Raw genomic sequence first — 13,586 nt, forward strand, 5'->3', positions numbered from 1 at the left:
TGGAGCGGCTGAGACAGAAAGATGGCCGCGAGCCCTTCTGTAGTTCCTGTGGCCCTGACGACTCCGGGGGTACCCATCTTGTCAGCTGGTGGCGATTTCTCAAATTTGCGGGAAATTAAAAAGCAGCTGCTACTTATCGCTGGCCTTACCCGAGAGCGGGGCCTACTGCACAGTAGCAAATGGTGAGATGTCGGGGTGGGACGGGACCGGGCTTGGGTCCTTGGCCTTGGGGGGCTTGTGGAGCTGATTCAGTTTGCGGGGTGTTCCAGGTCCGCGGAGTTGGCCTTCTCCCTCCCGGCGTTGCCTCTAGTCGAGCTGCAGCCGCCTCCGCCTATGACAGAGGTAAGGACTGCTCCCCATCGGCCCAAGAGGGAATGACTTGTCAATGGAGGGAGCAGACTGCTTACTTCGCAGGAATGTTTGCAAAAGGAATTCAAGCTTTTAAAGAGCTGGGCGTTTTAAGCGATTTTATCTGTGTGGTTGTGTTGAGCTATGGAAGATCTGGTGGTGCGTTACTTAAGCTGGAGAGAATAAGGAAAAAATCCTTGCTTAGGATTTCAGCCTTTTAGCTTTTGTAGCACAGCTTAGACAATGAGCCAGAATCAAAGGTTTTTACAACAATGCGAAGCTGGCCCGGATTCACACAGCTCTGGGTTCAAATGTCAGCCACACTGGTGACTTTCGGCAATTTAACCCCCTGAACCATAGTATCCTCATCTGTGGAATGCGGATAATAGTATTTACTTTATGGGACTATTGAGGGAATTAAATGAGATATGAATATATTTTATGTCATCTATAGTACATGTGTTTACATAGACTATGTAGTCTGAATGCTTTTCATCGTAATCCATTTTGTTACTTGATTCCTCCCTCCCTTTAAAAACAATGAATATTTTTTACTCTAAAAGGTATAGTGCAGCCCTGGCTGGTGTGGTTCAGTTGGTTGAGTGTCCTCCGGTGCACTGAAAGGTTGCTGGTTGATTCCCGGTCCGGGTGGGCACATGTACAGGTTACAGGCTTGATTCCCTGGTCCAGTGGTGCTTGTGGGAGGCAGCTGATCTCTGTTTCTCTCCTTTTCCCTCTCCCTCTTCCTCTCTCTCCTTCCCTCTCTCTTTCTACCTTTCTCTCTAAAGTAAATAAAAAACACATTTTTAAAAAAGGTGTAATGCAGGTTGAGAAGGGGCAGGGGAAGAAATAAACAAATAAGTGGATATGAAAAGGGCCAGCAGAATCCTAAGCTGAAGAGCCACATTTAAGACACGTTCATTCAGTGAAGAAAACACTGAATATGTTTTGGTTCCTGTTTTGTGCTGGTAATATTTGGGGCAAGAAGGATGAGGAGAATGAAATTATTAAAGTTTTAATCAGCTTATCCCTAGAATTTGGGATGTGGATTATATGTTTAACTTAAATATGCATTATTTCATTTTTCTTCACAGAGAATTATAGCTGTATTGTAGTTTTTTGCAATACTAACGTGTCAAAATGTTCTTGAAGTACGAAAAGTATAAGTAATTGCAGTATATTGCATTTATGTAGAAATTTAAAAGCCTGGGGAAGGAAGGGAATGCCAAATATTAATGCCAAACATTTTCTATAACTTTCTCTTTCACCTTTTCCCTCATGTCAAATCTATATTATTGGCTACATTTACTGATGAAGTGAATACTCAGAGAAGCTAAGTAACTTTCCTACTGATGTCATGAAGCCAGAAAATCAGAGTTAGAATTTGAATATAGGTCCCTAATACTAAAGCCTATACAATTTCTACATTTGCAGAAACAATAAAAGTTTCTGAGTGTGTTGGTTTAATATTTTACAAATTTTTATTTTTTCCTCTAACTTTAAAAAATATGTATTTTTATTGATATCAGAGAGGAAGGGAGAGAGAGAGAGTGCGCGCGCAATAGAAACATCAATGATGTGAGAGAATCACTGATAGGCTGCCTCCTGCTCCCCCCCCCCCCCCCCCCCGAGATTGAGCCCTCAACCTGGTCATGTGCCCTGACTGGAAAACGAACTGGGATCTCCTGGTTCATAGGTCGATGCTCAACCACCCAGCCACTGTAGTTGGGCTCCGATAACTTTTTATTTTGAAGAAAAAAAAAGTTATCTGACTTTACTTCATTATATATATGGTTTTGGGAGGAGGAAAAGGAGAGAAAAATTATTTTTTCTTATTCCCAATCACTTACAAAAATTTGTCTCTTCTAGGAAGATGCCCAGGATATGGATGCTTACACCCTGGCCAAAGCCTACTTTGATGTTAAAGAGTATGATCGGGCAGCACATTTCCTGCATGGTTGCAATAGCAAGAAAGCCTATTTCCTGTACATGTATTCTAGATACCTGGTGAGGGCCATTTTAAGACGTCATTCTACTTTGAACCAAGTGGAAAAAGTTAAACCTTTTAAACAGCATAGCAATAGCCTATTTGGTGAATGTATTTTATAAATATTTGACAATAATAAAGAAGTTGTCATAAAGTTAAAAAAATAATGCTATGAAAGAAAATATTTAAAAAAACTGATAATATTCATTATTGATAAAGGTGTGAGGCAGTAGATTCCCCCTCTCTCCCCCCGCCCCATTTGAAGTCAGTTTGGGTAGATTATGTTAATTTGAAATACTATGACCAAGCAATTCTACTCTAAGTAACTTGCCCAATGTAAATACCTCTGTTCATGGAAATATTTTTTTGTAATACCCCCAAAATGTCAACAACTTAAATATCCATTAGTCAAGAAATTCATTGTTAATTCTTGCCTGAAGTATTTTTTACTATGATTTTGCAAAATGATGATTTTCCCCTCTAGCACTCTCCACATTTACTGCTGCTCATTTGTCATTCTATTCTAAGCAAGAGTCTTTCCTTCCCTTTCCATTTATCTATTTACCTAGCTTAAGGATTCTTTTATTTTTTATTTATTTTATTTTATTTATTTTTTAAAATTTAATAAATCTTTATTGTTCAGATTATTACAATTGTTCCTCTTTTTTCCCCCCATAGCTCCTCTCCACCCAGTTCCTACCCCACCCTCTGCCCTTACCTCCCCCCCACTGTCCTCATCCATAGGTGTACGATTTTTGTCCAGTCTCTTCCCGCACCCCCCACACCCTTTTCCCCCTGAGAATTGTCAGTCCACTCCCTTTCTATGCCCCTGATTCTATTATATTCACCAGTTTATTCTGTTCATCAGAGTTTTTATTCACTTGATTTTTAGATTCACTTGTTGATAGATATGTATTTGTAGTTCATAATTTTTATCTTTACCTTTTTCTTCTTCCTCTTCTTAGAGTACCTTTCAGCATTTTTTTTTCTCTTTAAATTTATCTTTATTGTTGAAAGTATTACAGATGTCACCCTTTTTTTCCCATTGACCCCCTCTACACCATACTGCCCTGCCCCCCAGGCCTTCATCACACTATTGTCTGTGTCCATGGGCTAAGCATGTATGCATATAAGTTCCTTAGCCACTTGTGTGTTTTTTTAAAATAAATCTTTATTGTTCAGATTATTACAGATGTTCCTCTTTTTATTTCCCCCCATAGATCCCCTCCACCTGATTTCCCATCCCACCCCATGCCCTTACCCCCCCGCCACTGTCTTCATCTATAGGTGTAAGATTTTTGTCCAATCTCTTCCCGCACCCCTCACATCCCCTTACCCCTGAGAATTGTCAGTCCACTCCCTTTCTATGTCCCTGATTCTATTATATTCATCAGTCCATTCTGTTCATCAGATTTCTTATTCACTTGATTTTTAGATTCACTTGTTGGTAGATATGTATCTGTTGTCATTTTGTTGTTCATAATTTTTATCTTTACCTTTTTCTTCTTCCTTTTCTTAAAGAATACTCTTCAGCATTTCATATAATACTGGTTTGGTGGTGATGAACTCCTTTAGCTTCTTATCTGTGAAGCTCTTTATCTGCCCTTCAATTCTGAATGATAGCCTTGCTGGGTAGAGTAATCTTGGTTGTAGGTTCTTGCTATTCATCACTTTGAATATTTCTTGCCACTCCCGTCTGGCCTGCATAGTTTCTGTTGAGAAATCAGCTGACAGTTGTATGGGTGCTCCCTTGGAGGTAACTAACAGTTTTTCTCTTGCTGCTTTTAAGATTCTCTCTTTGTCTTTTGCTCTTGGCATTTTAATTATGATGTGTCTTGGTGTGGTCCTCTTTGGATTCCTTTTGTTTGGGGTTCTGTGCGCTTCCTGGGCTTGTAAGTCTATTTCTTTCACCAAGTGGGGGAAGTTTTCTGTCATTATTTCTTCCAATAGGTTTTCAGTATCTTGCTCTCTGTCTTCTTCTGGCACCCCCATAATTCGGATGTTGTTACGCTTGAAGTTGTCCCAGAGGCTCCTTACACTATCTTCAACTTTTTGGGTTCTTTTTTCTTTTTGCTTTTCCGGTTGAGTGTTTTTTGCTTCTTTGTAATTCAAATCTTTGACTTGATTCTTGCGTTCCTCTAGTCTGCTGTTAGGTCTCCGTATAATATTTTTTATTTCAGTCAGTGTATGCTTAATTTCTAGTTCGTCCTTTTTCATATCCTCAAGGGTCTCGCTAAATTTATCGGCCTTTTCTAGGAAATTCTTGAAAAACCTTATAACTGTGGTTTTGAACTCTATATCCAATCATTTGCTTTCCTCCATTTCTTTCGTTTGTGATCTGTTTCTTTGTCTCCGCATTTTGGTTGCTTCCCTGAGTTGATAGAGTGGCTTTGTGTGCTAGGTGTCCTATGTGGCCCAGTGGCTGAGCCTCCCCAGTTACCTGAGGTGGACACTCTTGGTGCACCCCTTTGTGGACTTTGTGCACAGTCTTATTGTAGTTAAGCCTTGATTGTTGTTGGTATCACTGGGAGGAATTGACCTCCAGGCCAATTGGCTGTGAGGATCAGCTGTGCCTACACTGGGAGAACTTCTGTGCTGGAGACAGCCTTATGAGACAAGACTTGCAAAATTGCAAAAGCGTCTGTGCTCAGCTTGGATGGGGTGGAGTCTCAGGGCAGAGCAGACAGCCTTGGCTTCTCGTCAGCCCTGCCGTATGAGGCCCCTGGGTCTCAGTGTCCCTCGGTAATCGCTGCAAGCACCTCTGAGAGAAAGCCACCCTCGAGTTTCGCCCGCTGCCAGACAGTCCAGTTTCTCCCCGAATGAGTCTGGGTCCCCAGAGTCTTGCCCGGAACTAGAGTTCAGCACAGTCGGAAGCTTCTGTCTTTTTCCCGCTAGAGAAAGCCAGAGGCACACTCAGCAGTCAGTCCTCTCTGCGCGCACTCGCATGCGCGCCTCCAGACCTCTGCCTTTCGCGGCTCCCCTGAGTTTCTGTGCACTCCTCTCTGTTCCCGACAGTCCAGACTCCCCCCGTATGAGTCTGGGACCCCAGGGTCTCACCCGGAACTGGGGTTCAGTGCAGTCAGGACTGGGGTTCAGTGCAGTTGGGAGCTTCTGTCTCTCTCCCGCTAGAGAAAGCTAGCCAGGCACTCAGCCGCCCGTCCTCTCCACGCACGTGTCTCCGTACCTCAGCCTTTTGCAGCTCCTCTGAGTCTCCGTGTGCCCCTCTCTTTCCTTCTAGTTGTAGAATTTCCACTCAGCCAGCTTTCCTGTGGTTCTGGATGATTCTGACTTTTAGCTGTAGTTTTGAAATTGTTGTGTGAGGCAGCAGTTTAGGTGTTCACCTATTCCACCATCTTGGTTTCTCTCCAGGATTCTTTTATTTTTGTTTATATAATTCATTACAGTACTTAGTTATTTGATGCTCAAATTATTCCAGATTTGACCAATGGGAGCCCATGAATAGTTACTTAAAATTAGTGACCGATAGTAGCTGCCATTTTGAATGGTTTTGGGCCCTTTAGGTGGAATCAGGCTGCTAGTGTTAGAACAGGTTCAGAATTAACTGGTAAAAAGACCTATGTGTGGATTTTCTCTTACAGTCTGGAGAAAAGAAGAAGGATGATGAAACAGTTGATAGCCTAGGTATGAATTTCTTTTTTTTACCTTTTAGATTAAAGCAGGGGTTGCACACACAAATGCCTATAGAAGCCAGGCAGGTGGTACAAATGTGTGAAGTGGTCTGAGGAGGGCTATTGGAAATTAGATAGCACAACTGGCTGATTGTCTCCCAGCTCCAACTGAGGGTTGCCTTGTGGCCTGCTGTTGTCAAGGCTTTCTTCTCTGACTCTATTCCATTGCCTGCAACCTGAAGCTGGAAATTCAGATTTTTAGTTGAGGCTTCTGATTTTTAAATGTTGATACTAATTCAATGCTTTAAAAACCTGTGTGGGCCTAGCAAAATATGACTGCAGACCAGTTATCAGTTGTTATTTTTTGGGGAAAAAAATTGTGTAAGATATTGACCACTTGTGAGTGCTTGCTGGAAGTTTCAGGTGTAGCTGTTTGATGCCAAAAGGAATACCAGGTCTATAAAATGAAGACCAGCAGTTTTCTCTTAGATTAGAGACTTGTTTCTTTTCTAGGCCCGCTGGAAAAAGGACAAGTAAAAAATGAGGCTCTTAGAGAATTGAGAGTGGAGCTCAGCAAAAAGCACCAAGCTCGGGAACTTGATGGTTTTGGCCTTTATCTGTAAGTGTTAGAGTAAGTTGGAACTTTCTACAACATATTCTCCTGAGTAGAAGAGAGCTGTTATAGAGCATTACCTTCTGTGATGGTTTCCTTCTTTTCTAGGTATGGCGTTGTGCTTCGAAAACTGGACTTGGTGAAAGAGGCCATTGATGTATTTGTGGAGGCTACTCATGTTTTGCCTTTGCATTGGGGAGCCTGGCTAGAGCTCTGTAACTTGATTACAGACAAAGAGATGGTAAGTTAAGATGAGCTATGTGGCCCTAGCTGGTTTTCTTAGTGGTTAGTGTGTCGCCTGCGATTGAAGGGTCCTGGGTTTGATTACCATCAAGGGCACATGCCCAGGTTGCGGGCTTGATCCCCAGTGGGGAGCGTGCAGGAGGCAGTCAGTCAATGATTCTCTCTCATCATTGATGTTTCTATCTCTCTACCTCTCCCTTCCTCTCAGAAATCAATAAAAATTTTTTTAAAAAGATGAGCTATGTGAAAAAGTCTGTGCTTCAAGTTTTATATAATTCTGTAGTAATGGGGTGGGAGGAGAGAGGTTTGCTAAGCCTTTGATTATATAGCTAGCTCTTTGCTCCTTCTATGGTCTCTTTCACTGTTGGGATTTCAGTCTTCAGGTCTTCATTTGAAAGACAAATGTCTAGCTCTTGTTTGGTAGTTGCTGTTTGATTTGCATCCAGTTATATTAGGACTAGAGGCCCGATGCACGAAATTCGTGCAAGAGTAGGCCTTCCTTCCCCTGGCTGCCAGCACCGGCTTCCCTCTGGCTCCTGGGACCCGGGCTTCCCTCCAGCCACCAGCAGGCACCTGGGACCCAGGCTTCCCTCCGGCTGCCAGCAGGCACCTGGGGCTTGGGACCTGGGCTTCCCTCGCAGCCCCGGCTTGTCTGGAAGGTCGTCTGGTCTAATTAACATATTACCCTTATTATAGACTAGAGCAGTGGTTCTCAACCTTTCTAATGCCACGACCCTTTAATACAGTTCCTCATGTTGTGGTGACCCCCAACCATAAAATTATTTTCGTTGCTACTTCATAACTGTAATTTTGCTACTGTTAATGAATCGTAATGTAAATACCTGTGTTTTCCTAGTTATGAAGTAGCAACGAAAATAATTTTATGGTTGGGGGTCACCACAACATGAGGAACTGTATTAAAGGTTGCGGAATTAGAAAGGTTGAGAACCACTGGACTAGAGGCTTGTTGCACGAAATTTGTGCTCGGGGCTGGCGGGGGGTGGGGGATTTCCCTCAGCCCGGCCTGTACCCTCTCGCAATCCGGGACCCCTCAGGGGATGTCTGACTGCTGGTTTAGGCCCGATCCCACAGGGATCCCAGGGGGATTGGGCCTAAACTGGCAGTCAGGCATCCTTCTTGCAATCCAGGACTGCTGGCTCCTAACCGCTTGCCTGCCTGCCTGCCTGATCACCCCTAACCCCTCTGCCTGCCTGCCTGATCGCCTCTGCCTGTCTGCCTGATCGCCCCTAACCACTTTGCCAGCCTGCCTGCCTGATTGCCTCTGCCTGTCTGCCTGATTGCCCCTAACCACCTCTGTCTCAGCCCCCACCATGGCAGCTTTGTCTGGAATGACGTTCGGAAGGTCTTTCGGCTGTCCAGTCTAATTAGCATATTACGCTTTTATTATTATAGAAGATACCTTTCATATTCATGTATTCACATTCAAGTTTTACTGTAACTTGTTTTATTGACTAAATATTGTTACAGTTTCTTTTTTTTTTTAATATATTTTATTGATTTTCTACAGAGAGGAAGGGAGAGGGATAGAGAGCTAGAAACATCGATGAGAGAGAAACATTGATCAGCTGCCTCCTGCACACCTCCTACTGGGGATGTGCCTGCAACCAAGGTACATGCCCTTGACTGGAATCGAACCTGGGACCCTTCAGTCTGCAGGCCGACGCTCTATCCACTGAGCCAAACCGGTTAGGGCTGTTACAGTTTCTTAATTTCAAAGATGCTATTATAGGAAAGGTTCCTCTGATATCAAGGATCATATTTAGCCCAGCTGGTGTTGCTCAGTGGTTAACACCTATGTATGAACCAGGAGGTCATGGTTTGATTCCCCATCAGGGCACATGCTTGGGTTGCGGCTCTGTCTCTAGTGGGGGGTATTCAGTAGGCAGCCAATCGATGATTCTCTCTCATCATTGATGTTTCTATCTTTCTTTCCCTCTCCCTCTCTGAAAGCAATTAAAAATATATATTTTAAAAGGGGATCATATTTAAAACATTTTAAGTCTCTGCTGAGCTCATAGGACTCTGAGAAGATACAGAGATTTGTTAAGGAAATAATATATATGAAATTGCTTTATAAACTGCAATCATTTTAGTAGTCATTATTAGAGGATATTGTCTATAGAGTTTATTTGCTGTTCAGTAATTAATGGAAATGATAACACATTTAAAAAATATATTTTATTGATTTTTTACAAAGAGGAAGGGAGAGGGCTAGAGAGTTAGAAACATCGATGAGAGAGAAACATCGATCAGCTGCCTCCTGCACCCCCGCCCCTCCCCCAATGGGGATGTGCCCGCAACCAAGGTACATTCCCTTGACCGGAATCGAACCTAGGACCCTTCACTTCGCAGGCCGACGCTCTATCCACTGAGCCAAACTGGCTAGGGCAACACATTTCTTTTTGTTTGCTCTGAAGAGCCAAAGTCTGGTTGGTTTCTCCTAATATGATATATGCTACTAAGTCTGTGTCTAAAATTTTACCTTTGTTTACTTGTATTTACCTATCTTTAACTGCCTACTAGAATTTCATTGACAGTTTGTTTTATCTCTGAATTCAAAATACACAAAACTAGATTTTTCATCTTACCTACCAAATTCTCTTTCTCCCAACTTTTTTTTAATATTAGTTTTTAAAAAATATATATTTTTGTTGATTTCAGAGAGGAAGGGAGAGGGAGAGAGAGATAGAAACATCGATGATAAGAGAGAAACATTGATCAGCTGCCTCCTGCACACCCCCTACTGGGGATTGAGCGTGCAACCCAGGTATGTGCCCTGACCGGGAATCAAACCATGACCTCCTGGTTCATAGGTTGATACTCAACCACTGAGTCACACAGGCCAGGCTCTTTCTCTCAACTTGATAGATTCTCATTAGCATCACTATTTCTCAAGACACCCAGTCTTTTTAAAAAAAAAAAAAGTATATATTTTTATTCATTTCAGAGAGGAAAGGAGAGAGAGAGAGAGAGAGAAACATCAGTGATTAGAGAGAATCACTAATCGGCTGCCTCCTGCACGCCCCCCACTGGGGATCAAGCCTGCAACCTGGGCATGTGTGACCAGAATCGAACCCGGGACCCTTCAGTCCGCAGGCCGATGCTCTATCCACTGAGCCAAACCAGCCAGGGCATGATACCCAGTCTTAATGCCTCAGAATCATATTTGCCTCTTTCCTTTCTCTTATCTCCTTTATTCAACCACCAGACATGGCCATTGTTTCTTCTGCTTTTTAAAAAAATATATATATTTTATTGATTTTTTTACAGAGAGGAAGGGAGAGGGATAGAGAGTTGGAAACATCGATGAGAGAGAAACATCGATCAGCTGCCTCCTGCACACTCCCTCCTGGGTATGTGCCCGCAACCAAGGTACATGCCCTTGGCCGGAATCGAACCTGGGACCCTTGAGTCTGCTGGCCGATGCTCTATCCACTTAGCCAAACCGGTTAGGGCCATGGTTTCTTCTTGTATCTGTCTCTTTCTTTTGGCTTCCTTTGCCATCTTGTTTATCTCCAACTTGGATTTCTTATAAGTAATATATACTTTTTATCTAGCTTTCCCATTTTTTCACTCCCATTTCTAAGCCCTCCTGCATACGGTTTCCAAATTTATTCTTAAAACACCCATGTCATCATGATTCTCTTGCATAAAAATTCAGTGGTTTCCTGTTGCATACCATTTCCTATTGCACTATAGGAACCACCCTACCATTTCAGTCTTATTTTTCCACTGCGTCCCAGCACAAAGCTTCCCTTCAAACAACCTAGTTTCATCAACCTCTTCACCCACATTCATTATAACTGTTTTTCTTTTATTTATGTTGTCCTTGCCTAGAACATTCATTTTTTTCTCTTCCTCTCCCCTTTTTTCTATTCAAATTACCCACCTCCAAGACACCTCAAATCCTATCTATTCTTTGAAGCCTTCCCCAACTGGGCCTTTCCTGCCTATTGTGCTTGTAAATCCTATTACACTTGAAATGCCCCATGTCCATTATTAGGTGCTTTAATAAAATTTCCCGTGATAAACACCTTTAGACAAGTGATTTTCAAGCTTTTTCATCTAATGGCACACATAAACTAATTACTAAAATTCTGTGGCACACTAAAAAATACAATTTTTGTCGATCTGACCAAAAATATATAGGTATAATTTTGGGTCATTCATTCCAGGTGGGTACTGTTGTGTTAACTCTTGTCACTTTTTTTATTTGACAGTGTAAGGGAAAAGGGGTCAGTGCCCCTGACTAAATAGTCAGGTGTTGCATTTTTTTTTAAAAATATATTTCTTTATTGATTTCAGAGAGGAAGTTAGAGGGATAGAGAGATAGAAACATCAATGATGAGAGAGAATTATTGATTGGCTGCCTCCTGCACGCCCCCTATTGGGGATCGAGCCCACAACCCGGTCATGTGCCCTTGGCCGGAATCGGACATGGGACCGTTCAGTCCGCAGGCTGACGCTCTATCCACTGAGCCAAACTGGTTAGGGCAGGTGTTGCATGTTTTAAAAATTCTTTTGGCACAGCACTGTGCCTCTTGTGGCACACTGGTTGAAAATCGCTGCTTTAGACAATAAAAATAGTTCCTTGATGTTCTTTTGGGAGAGAGGTCAAAATATATTAAATGTGTTCCTCTCTTTCCTGCTGCCAGCTGAAGTTCCTGTCTTTGCCAGACACCTGGATGAAAGAGTTTTTTCTGGCTCATATATACACAGAATTGCAGTTGATAGAGGAGGCCCTGCAAAAGTATCAGAATCTCATTGATGTGGGCTTTTCTAAGAGCTCTTATATTGTTTCCCAAATTGCAGTTGCCTATCATAATATCAGAGGTAAGTGAATAAGGACAATGAAATTCTTCAAAACCTGAAAGTATCATTGTGTTGTTTTCTGAACTATGTTATTTCTGCAGATATTGATAAAGCCCTCTCTATTTTTAATGAGCTAAGGAAACAAGACCCTTATAGGATTGAGAATATGGATACATTCTCCAATCTTCTTTACGTCAGGGTGAGCTGCTTCCTTTACTTGGACTTGATTAAGCTCATTTGTGCTTTCATCTGGGTTGGATTGTCATCCAGTTGCATTAACTACAAGGAAAGTAATTTAAGAGGTTCATTTTTCATGCTTAGACTGTCTTTTTCTTTTCTTCAGAGCATGAAATCTGAGTTGAGTTATCTGGCTCACAACCTCTGTGAGATTGATAAATATCGGGTAGAAACTTGCTGTGTAATTGGTAAGAGTCATTATTCTTTTTCTTTTAAGATTTACCTTTATTGTAAATAATACAAGTATAAAAATAACAACAGTATAAAAGTATCAAAGGTAACAAAATTATGTATAGTAGAATGTGAAAGCTCACTATAACCCCATCCCCAAGATTGTTTAGAGAACATGACTCTAGAATATTTTTCTGTGTGAATACTAAAAATGTGTGTGTGCAAGTGTGTGTACAGTTTGTTTGTAAAAACTATATCATTATACACACTGCTTTGTAACTTCCTTTTTTAAACTTAATATATCTTTTTCTTTTTTTTGTATCTAGATTTTTATTATTTTTTATTGTGATCTAATATTATATAGATGTACCATCATTACTTAATATAAAAATTGCTTCAGGAAACATTTTTGTATGTGTACAGTAAGAGACTGGATCAAAAGTTATATATATATATTTTAAACTTTAGTACTACTAAAAAGTTTGTAAGGCCTTAGCTGGTGTGGCTCAGTTGGTTGGGTGTCATCCGTGCATCAAGAGGTTGCTGGTTGTATTCCCAGTCAGGGCACATGCCCTGGTTGCGGGCTCTAACCCTGGTTGGGGGTATGCAGGAGGCAACTGGTTGATGTTCTCTCTCTCTCCTTCTCTTAAAAAGAAAAATTTGTAAGAATTTCCAATCCTATGAAAAGAGATGAGAGTACCTGTTCCTATGTATTGGGGTGTCTCAATCTTGGCATTAATGACATTTTGAGGTAACAATATTTTTTTGTGGAGGGCTGTCCTATGCATTGTAGGGTATTAGTAGTATCCTTAGCCTCTACCCACTGCTCCTTCCCCCTAGTTGTGCTGATAAAAAATATTTGCAGGTGCCCTACCCAGTTTGGCACAGTGGATATAGCGTAGGTCTGCGGACTGAAGGGTCCCTGGTTCGATTCTGGTCAAGGGCACATGCCTGGGGTTGTGGGCTTGATCCCCAGTAGGAAGCGTGCAGGAGGCAGCCCGATCAATGATTCTCATTATTGATGTTTCTATCTCTCTCTCCCACTCCATTCCTCTCTGAAATAAATAAAAATATATTTAAAAACAATATTTGCAGGTATTGCCAAATAACTTCTTGGGTCAGAATCATCTCTGGTTATGAACCATGGTCCTATGTACTTGGCCACACTAGTGTGGCCTGATAATCAGCTGACATAAACAGATGAATGGCCACTCCTGGATAAAAGTAAGCTTGATTGGTTGTGGTTGAAAGTCTAAGTTTCCTGGAGATGAAAGGGACATACCCTATCTCTAGGTCTTTGGTGACACTGCATCAAGATCATGCATTTGTACCTTTCTAGATCAGGATGTTGTTAATAAACTGATAGAATTTCAATTCATCAATTATTCAGTGAATATTTCCAGTCCTTGAGGAAGTTGTAGTCTGGCATGGTTATGTAATAAGTCCTTGGAAACTTAGGTAAGAGTAGGAACGAATGATCTTTTCAATATAGAACATTATGAATAAAGTATACAGTCCATTAAGT

The 13,586-nt window shown here is 41.7% G+C and overlaps 1 protein-coding gene across 2 annotated transcripts in view; it reads left to right on the top strand.

Moving 5' to 3' along the window:
• Nucleotides 1-13,586, top strand: part of CDC23 (cell division cycle 23) — a 21,451-nt gene continuing 7,865 nt past the window's right edge. The window contains exons 1-9 of one of the 2 annotated variants that reach the window (XM_080672506.1): nt 1-182; nt 270-342; nt 2,218-2,355; nt 5,935-5,977; nt 6,478-6,583; nt 6,686-6,818; nt 11,497-11,674; nt 11,755-11,852; nt 11,997-12,078. In XM_080672506.1, the coding sequence (XP_080528632.1) occupies nt 22-182; nt 270-342; nt 2,218-2,355; nt 5,935-5,977; nt 6,478-6,583; nt 6,686-6,818; nt 11,497-11,674; nt 11,755-11,852; nt 11,997-12,078 (1,012 nt within the window). In that variant the 5' untranslated portion in view covers nt 1-21. The remainder of the gene's footprint in view (nt 183-269; nt 343-2,217; nt 2,356-5,934; nt 5,978-6,477; nt 6,584-6,685; nt 6,819-11,496; nt 11,675-11,754; nt 11,853-11,996; nt 12,079-13,586) is intronic. The other variant, XM_080672507.1, reaches the window with a different exon arrangement.

This window comes from Plecotus auritus (assembly GCF_963455305.1).
Source record: "Plecotus auritus genome assembly, chromosome: 6".
Taxonomy (NCBI): domain Eukaryota; kingdom Metazoa; phylum Chordata; class Mammalia; order Chiroptera; family Vespertilionidae; genus Plecotus; species Plecotus auritus.